The sequence below is a fragment of the Gossypium hirsutum genome, chromosome A10 (genome assembly GCF_007990345.1).
Source record: "Gossypium hirsutum isolate 1008001.06 chromosome A10, Gossypium_hirsutum_v2.1, whole genome shotgun sequence".
NCBI lineage: Eukaryota > Viridiplantae > Streptophyta > Magnoliopsida > Malvales > Malvaceae > Gossypium > Gossypium hirsutum.
In genome coordinates, this window is record NC_053433.1 from 13,391,131 (window position 1) to 13,400,031 (window position 8,901).

At 33.2% G+C, this 8,901-nt stretch overlaps 1 protein-coding gene across 1 annotated transcript; it reads left to right on the forward strand.

Annotated features, from left to right (window-relative positions):
- Positions 1 to 853: 853 nt before the first annotated feature.
- LOC107897183 (malonate--CoA ligase) lies at positions 854 to 8,388 on the forward strand. The gene is made up of 17 exons (XM_016822540.2): positions 854 to 1,296; positions 1,540 to 1,706; positions 1,793 to 1,969; positions 2,474 to 2,645; positions 2,768 to 2,856; positions 3,243 to 3,312; positions 3,478 to 3,530; positions 3,754 to 3,861; positions 4,322 to 4,420; positions 4,599 to 4,691; positions 4,816 to 4,893; positions 5,523 to 5,624; positions 6,036 to 6,126; positions 6,912 to 6,985; positions 7,150 to 7,326; positions 7,939 to 7,992; positions 8,104 to 8,388. Exons 1-17 carry the CDS (start codon positions 1,140 to 1,142, stop codon positions 8,146 to 8,148), a joined length of 1,806 nt encoding a protein of 601 aa, XP_016678029.2. The 5' UTR covers positions 854 to 1,139; the 3' UTR covers positions 8,149 to 8,388.
- Positions 8,389 to 8,901: the final 513 nt, after the last annotated feature.

The following is an 8,901-nucleotide window of genomic DNA, read 5'->3' on the forward strand; positions in this document are numbered from 1 at the left end:
TTTGCTTCATTTTTATTATCAGTTTTTGTATTTAAACTTTACTTAACTTATTTACTGGAAAATTTTATTTTAATTTAATAATTCATATAAAAATTCACATATATTTCATAAAATTAATAAAAAATTATATTTTTTAAAGATTATCTAAATGATTAATAATAAATTGCGATGTGTACTATTATGTTAGCTATTTAGCCATGTTTTTCATAATAAAAAAAAAGAGTATTTTAACTGAGATTTGAAAGTTTATGAGAAAGTGATAAAAATAGACGCTAAATTTATTATTTATAAATAATAGATTTAATGATAAATTTGGTCACTATTATTTATATATTTTGTCAAAATGACTTTAATTATATTTTGAGTTTTTTTAATCAATTTTTAATTTTTTTTTCAAACTGTATTTTTTAACAAATTTAATGAATATATTCATAAGATTTAATGAATAAATTTAATGTTTCAATTTTTCTTTTATTTTTAAAAGTTTTAATCTTTCTCATGTATGTTTGTTTTATTGAGAAGTTTTTTTAATGAGTTAATTTTTTTAAAAAAATTATATTTTTTTAATTTAATATATCATTTATTTATTTTTTTATTTTTTTATTTGTAACTATCTTATTGAATTATTTAAATAAAAAATTATATATTATTAAAAATATTTTACACATAAAATTCGATCATTCCCTTAACTTTTTTAATAAAATATGCAAACATTAGTAATTAAATTTGTGATTAAGATTTAAGTTATTTTATTTTTTAAATTCTCTCTTCGCTTTACTTTCTAAACGCCGAACTTTTGATCCGATTTGTAGGAATAATAAATAAAACTTGAATTACATTACCATTTTACCGACAAAATTAATGAACTGTGAATCATTGGTTAGGCGTTGGTAAACCTTGTTAAGCAAATCAGTTAAGAGGTCACCATTGGCATCGCCGTCCAAAGTCTACGCCGTGGAATCACAGTCTGCCGCCAAAACCCAAAACTCTTCACTAATACTTCGTATTATTTTGTAGCAGTAGTTTTCGGAATTACCACTTCCAATTCAAACTGTAAACTGAATAGTCGGCTCATTAAAAAAAAGTACGAAGAAAACAGCAGAACCAAATTTAATACGAGAAGAAAAAGTGGGTAAATAATGACAGGAATCATCACCTACTCATTTAAAGGTCTCAACTACGTCTCCCTACTTCGCCTCTCGGCTTTTCATCGCTATCGTTACTGCTATCTTAATCCTTTCGTCACACCTCCATTCACCAACGCTTCCTTCTCTTCTTCACTTCCCTCTCACTCCTGTAAGTTCTCTCTCTTTCTTTGTTTGGATGCTGAGAAAATCTAAAAGCAAGTGAGGGAAATTGTTGGTTTTTTTTTTTTGCTTGTTGGTTGTCTGTTTGGTGTTCGATGAAATGGGTAGTTAAGCTTTTGATCTTTGTTGTTGAGTGCTTTCAATGGAATTCACTCTTTTTGTAAGCTTTTTTTATATAGATATATTACTAAATTCCCTTTAAATTGTCTTGTTTTGGTTTATCCGTTGGAAGTGGGATCAAAACCGGCTACGTTAATGGAAGTGGTTAAAGCAGCTTCGAGGCCATCTGTTGCAGGAAGTATAGCAATTCGAGCTGATCAAAAGAGCTATACTTACTCGCAACTCCTCTCCTGTGCATGCAACATATCTAGGCTGTTATCCAGCACCAACATCAAAATTGTATGCTTTGGGTTCATTTCATTTAAACTGACTTATCTGTTGAATTTTAAGTAGTTAATTCATACTTCTTTGTTTGGTGATTTCAGAATAATAAAGGCGTTAGTGGACATGGAAATCTTGGTGGAGCTCGAATTGGTATTGTTGCTAAACCTTCTGCTGAGTTCGTGGCTGGAATGCTGGGCACTTGGCTTAGTGGAGGTGTTGCTGTTCCACTAGCTCTCAGCTATCCTGAGGCTGAGCTCTTGCATGTTATGAATGATTCGGTATATCCGTTAGATAACTTCATTTTCAATTTTCTTTTAATTGCTTATTGATTTTTTTTTTCTAACTTATAATCTACTTCATCATTATTAGATATGTTACTCAATTGTTAAACTTATTCAAGCTTAAACTAGTCCTATAGAGTAAGGAACTTATGTTAATGTCCATGAACTAGGAATCCAGATTAGGTATATTTGATCTGTTCACATTAGCATTTAATCTTTAACCATAATAGGGTTTAGTAAGCTTTTCAAATGCTATTCTGCAACTTGAATTATAATGTATATTCAGTTAAATTATACTACTAGATAATAGACTTGGAATAGACGTGAAGTATTGGATGTGGTATGCATTTAATGGCAGATGACTAGTGCTAAAAACCCTATGATGAATGCCGCAATTTATTTCCTTTCATGCCCCTGTGCATTCTCTCATTTAGTCTTCTTTTTTTCTTAATTTTTTTTAATGTGGAATTTTACTCAAGTTGTTTTTTGTTACTGTATTAGGATATATCTTTTGTATTGAGTACTGAAGACTACGGTGAAACTATGCAAAGTATTGCCACTAGATGTGCAGCACAATTTTCACTTATTCCTCCTGTTTCCAGCACTTTGTCATCCCCTAATATGACTGATGAATTGCAAACTGGAGAGATAGAAGCAGATGGAAGTTTGATAGGTAACATATAGAACTCTAGCTGTGTTGATGGTTAATCTTTATGAGAATATACAAAATTATCATCCTTTTTTTTGGACTAAGCTTTCATCCCATACTCCTTTTTTTTCATTTCCTATGTGCAGATGAAAATCCGGCATTGATCGTCTACACGAGTGGTACAACAGGTAAACCTAAAGGAGTAGTTCATACCCATAAGAGCATCTCTGCACAGGTAATTTTCTGAACTTCTGTAGCTGTTCTGTATTTAGGTCCTCAATTATCTTGTCGTATACAATGTGGAAGCTTAATTAATGAGATCTATACGTTAATGATGTTAATATTATCCCTAGGGTGTATTAAAATAAATGAGAAATGCTTTGCTTCCTCTAACTGTTATCCAAATCAATTCTTAGAACATGGATTCCTTGTTATCTTGCATGGAAATTGGTGGTATGATATATATCTGGAAATAATATGTTTTTGAAAATAATACCATATGCAATGAGCAGAGTAGCAGATAATGGAATACTGAACTTGACATTCTGGATTTCCTTATTATTCTGTTCTTTTTAATGCTTGAATTGGATTTACCTTTTGACAACTTTTTCTTCATTTCAGGTGAAAATGCTAGCTGATTCCTGGGAGTATACGTCTACTGATCAGTTTCTGCATTGTCTACCACTACATCATATCCATTTACAAACATTTATATAATTGAAATAGCATGTATTCTGCAGATATTATTGGTGAAGCATGCTTCCTTGCTGATGCTGTTACTACCTTCTTTAGTGCCTATGCTGAGTACTTGGTTTGAGAATATTCTTCACTTTGATCTCCTTAACTCGTACCATACATGTTCACGGGCTTTTTAATGCTTTACTTGCCCCTTTGTATGCTGGCTCAACTGTAAGCGATACTAACTTATGTCCCATTTTTGTGATTTGTGGATTTTCTTATTCTTTTCTTCTTCTTTAAATTATAAGTTTCCCTTTCAGAACTTATTTAAGTGACAAAGGTGCCATATGACTGTTTCTATTTAGCTGGGTTATAGTAGTTATTATTGTGTTATTTCAGGACAGCTTATTCAACAAGCATTATTGTTTTAATACATCTTGCCTTCTTGTTGAAGGTTGAATTTATACCAAAGTTTAGTGTAAGGAATATTTGGCAAAGATGGCGTGAATCATACCCAAAAAATGGGGCTAAGGCTGATGATGCCATTACTGTTTTTACGGGTGTAAGTATAATTTTGATCTTCAACATTTCAGTAGTTTAACATAGTTGGATGTTCTTGTATGGTTTAATCTTTGCCTAAATTGAGCATAGAGGCTCATGGTGCTGACTCCTGATTTTATTTTAGATTACCTGTATGGAAAAAATATAAAACACCTAAAGTACTGGTATTTGGTTATGATCCTTAAAATATGAGGAAAAAGAATTGAAAAAAGAAATTGAATAGATCTATGCTGGATGTAGCCAAGTGCTCAACATCCATGCTCAAGTCCAGTTGTGAAACGCTGGTTCTTCTTCTTCTTTTGCAAATTATATTTGTAGCATGCTAAATTTAGGGGCAATAGCATTTTCTTTTCCTTGTATGCCCATGTGTCTCTGATAGAGCATTCTACTTTTCCTGCTTATTCAGGAAAAATAGTCTCTGTAGAATTCCAATAATTTATGCTGTCTTTATTATGCACAAGGTTCCAACAATGTACGCTAGATTGATACAAGGTTACCAAGCAATGGATCCAGAGCAACAAGCTTTATCTGCCTATGCTGCACAACAGTTGCGTCTTATGGTAAGTTTCCTGGAAAATTTTCTCATAACATGATTCATTAAAATTTCGGGTAGATGCATAAGGTTTCCTTCTGCCCATTTGCAATCTAATTTATCCTTGACAATCTGTTTATTGCCACAAAATAGGTCTAAACCTTGTGATAATATTCTTAAAAAGGTAAACTTTTTATATTTTTCAGATGTCTGGGTCTTCTGCACTTCCTCAACCTGTCATGCACGAATGGGAAACCATCACTAGACACTGCCTTTTAGAACGGTATGGGATGACTGAGGTGAGCAAACTCAACTTAAGACCAATTCTTGAGTTATTTCTTTGCATCTTACAACATCTCATTGATGTTGTGTGTCAGAAATGTTCTTATGGTTATACTGTTTTTTTGGATTGGATATATTCAGTTTGTCATGGCAATATCAAATCCATTAAGGGGTGCTCGGAAGGCAGGCACAGTTGGCAAACCATTTCCTGGTGTGCAGGTTAGCAGCGATTTATTGGTTGTTTCTGATTTGATAGTCAGTGTTGTTTTACAAAGGGATATACAAGGCCTTCCAAATGTGATTTGAATCATTTGATTATAGTTGCTTCTTACTGTTGAACTCTTGAATATAGCTAAAAAAAGCGCAACTTCATAACAAACGAACAGCTGGAATGTGAACCACTCATAATAAATTGTTAGTAAATGGCAGAAATTGTGGCAGTATTGTTTTGCTTGTTTCATGGAGAATGAATATAAGGGTGTCTTTGACTATGGAAAATTGGTTTTCAACAAATAGATTTTCAGAAAAATAGACATTGAGTAGAAACTTGTTCAAAGGACAACTTTTAACCTCCTAGAACCTGTCTTGCAACATATGCCAGGGATGATAATTGATTTTTTTTTTCCTCAATGGTATACCTACTTTCCTTTGTTACTAGAGAAAACATTGTTCCTTAAATAGACAATGAAGAATGTTGACCAGAACAAAGACGATAGTTAAAAAAGGTTTTCCAGTACTGAGCACTGAAGAAGAATTATAGCAGAACAAATTTCTTTTTGTTTTCCTTCTAAAAGGGTTACTATACAACTTTTATTCCTTGACACGTTGAGACTATTTATTTCTAATAGGTCAGGATTGCTGAAGATAGAAGCGGGGATGGTACGATTGGCGAGGGTGAACTTTGTGTTAAAAGTCCTTCATTGTTTAAAGAATACTGGAAACTTCCTCAGGTATTTCCCTATATCATCTGAATTTTGCTTGTAACCTAATGGAATAATCTCTCATGCTCCAGTTTTTTATCTTTTATCAAATATAGCCATTGCTTTAAAATTATGAAAAAGTGTTCCACTGTTTTGATACTAGAATGTCTTTTCTGGGTTTCCTGTTTTACTGGAATTTTAGTTCTCCAATTTTATTTCTTACAACCCTAATTGAGGAACTGATGTTGGAGACCACCTAGAAATCATGCTGCTTTTCTGATATTGAATTTGGGGAAATGGTCCTCCCTTCCTTTTCCCTTAGTCAAGGACTAAGAAATGTCTTCAATTGCTTGGGCTAGAGACATATCCTAGATGTCTTATGCTAATTGTGCTTTAACCACAAGGACAGTAAATTCATTCAATTTGTTTTCCTAAGTATAGGTAACCAAGGAATCGTTTACTGATGATGGGTTTTTCAAGACTGGGGATGCTTGTAGAGTGGATGAAGATGGATACTACATCATTTTGGGACGTAAGGACATCTAGTTTCATATTGTTGATTGTTCAGTTGCTTGTGATAAATTATGCTGGCATTTTCTTAGTAATCTTCTTCCTTTCCCTTTTTAATAAAGAATTGTTGATAATAACATGCATTTTAGCACTTTCAGAAAACTCAATGTTGCTCATCATATGATACTTCTCATTGTTACTGTCAATACATTCTGCCTTATCTCCTGCTGGGTATGGAATATGGTGATTTGCTTTCTTTTTGTTTGGTTGATCTCCAATAGTTAGCTACAAGTTTTGTGTTCAGATGATGTCCTTTAGAAGTTAGGATGATGATTATGATGTCCTTGTATGCTCTCTATTCCCCTATTTCGCTTGCCAGTTTCCTTCTGAAGATTGCTCCAGTCATCAAGTATAACAGAACAGAGTAGATTCATACTTTATCTAGGATGTGCAACATGTCTATCATATGTTTTCCAAAGAAAAGTTAGGCAGGGGAGTACATCTTCTGGGTGTTTGTTAGAGGGTGAGAGATAAGAAAATCCTACAGGTGTTTTCTGATTTTGTTGGTCTAGAGATGACAAAGTGTCAAAGCTATTCCGTGGTTTTTATCTTTTCTTGGTATACACTCCCTGACTCGCCCTTCTCTTCTGCTGTTTTTTCTTCTATTCTTATAACTCTACTCTCTGAATTTGATTTCCTTACGGTTATTGTCTGGAAGTGAGTTCATTGCGTTATTTCATGCAACATCCAAACCATGTAAAAATCTGGATTGCGACTTGTTTCATGTTTTTGTGTGTAATTCGTCAGGTACAAGTGCTGATATAATGAAGGTTGGTGGATACAAATTGTCTGCCTTGGAAATTGAATCAGTTCTTTTACAGGTAAACTTGTCCTCTCAATATTTCTATTCTGAGTGGTGGAACCCCTTTCTTTTTGTTTTCAATATTTGTTCTTTGATTGCTTTTTGAGTAAAAATGAACAAAAGGCCTCCTCGATGGAGGTGAAATTGTCAAATCAATAGACTAAAAATTTCATTTTTGTGCAGCACCCTGATATAGCAGAGTGCTGTGTGTTTGGCTTACCGGATAAGGATTATGGAGAAGCTGTATCTGCAATAGTAGTGCTGGATTCGGAACAAAAAAGGAAACAAGAAGAGTCAAACTCTGCTTTCAGTTTGGAAGAGCTTTGCAACTGGGCTAAAGACAAACTTGCTCCATACAAGGTACAGAGGCATTTCTATATTTCACAAATTGCTTTTCTAATGCTGAACGCTGGATCATGCACTCTGGACCTTTGAATTCAATGTCATCTTAATTTCTGCAGATGTTGTTATTAACTGGAAGCCGTTTTAATACTTCGTATTCAACAATGAGACAGTATCATGCATGTAGTTGGGTCTTTAAAAATGGCTTAGAGATGTTGAGTCCAGATTAGGGTTTTTTGGGTCTTAACTGAACAGGCAATAGTGATCTTCCACCGAACCAAGATTTTATGAAGTTAGCTGAGAGTTCCTCTCATTTGCGTTCTCAACGAACCTTTCATCTATCTGAACTTCTGGTTTCAAAATTCAAACACCCTTTTATTATTCAAAATATCAATGTGTCAAAGGAGACCAATCAAAATCCTGAAATTGTAAACGGCTTCCAATGCCTCAGCAAGCCAAGCATACCATGATCTCTCTCTCGTTATATAAACTAAAAATCAATTCTGCAGTCATCAACGTGTGATTGTCATGACAAATCAATCCATTTAATATTTTGGATTAACTCATTGCATTTTCACAACTATGGCTGAGCATTGACTATAGAAAAATTACCATGCGTCTGTTTTCCAGCTTCCAACGAGATTAATGTTGTGGGATTCTCTTCCTCGTAACGCGATGGGAAAGGTGAATTTCTTCTCCACTTTTGTTGCAACCAAGTATTCCGTTTAACACTTGCTAGGTGAGAATTGCAATAGGGATATTTCCATTTGACATATGCTTCTGTTAAATTTGCAGGTGAACAAGAAAGAGCTGAAGAGACAGTTGGGCAGTGAAAAGTAAGCAATCTTTATTCTGAGCTACATGATAGAACACAATAATTAGGGATTGAATATCAGACTTGAAATTTTAGAACTGAGAAGCTTATGTCATGCTCAGAAATATCAAATAAGAGAATTTTTTACAATTTTTTTTGGGGAGTGAAATGAACCGTTTTTCTTCTGGTACGATACGATCCATGTTAATTATTGAATGTACAGAATTACTGATATTTCTGGATGAAGAAAAACATTTCCTTGGGCATCCTTTTTGAAGGGTAAATTTTGGGTCTGGCATGCTTGCATTGGCATGAACTTGGAGAATGCATCATTTTTTTTTCTCATTAAAGCTTTGAATATAACACTTATATATTAATTATTTACTTCCATTATTGGTCTTCACAATCGCATAACTCAATTTTTAATCAAGCAATCCCATACAATTTAGGATTTCTTTTATGGTTGGTATAGATCTTTAAACTAAACTGAATGAACAAACAAGCAATTGATTAAATAGATATTACATTTGTTTAAACTAAACTAAAGAAAACTGGAAGTAAAAAGAGAGCAAAAACTAGACTGAAAATAAGTAAATGTATTTGAGAGAGAAACTTGTGAAAATAGACAAATGGATGTTTATATTGACAACTCTACTTAGTTTCTCTAAATTCATTAAGTTGCCTTTTTTTTTTTTGTACTTCTCCATGAAACATACCATGTTCACCACTATCAACAAAAATAAAACTAAAAAATAACTAAAAATAAACGCATTTACAAT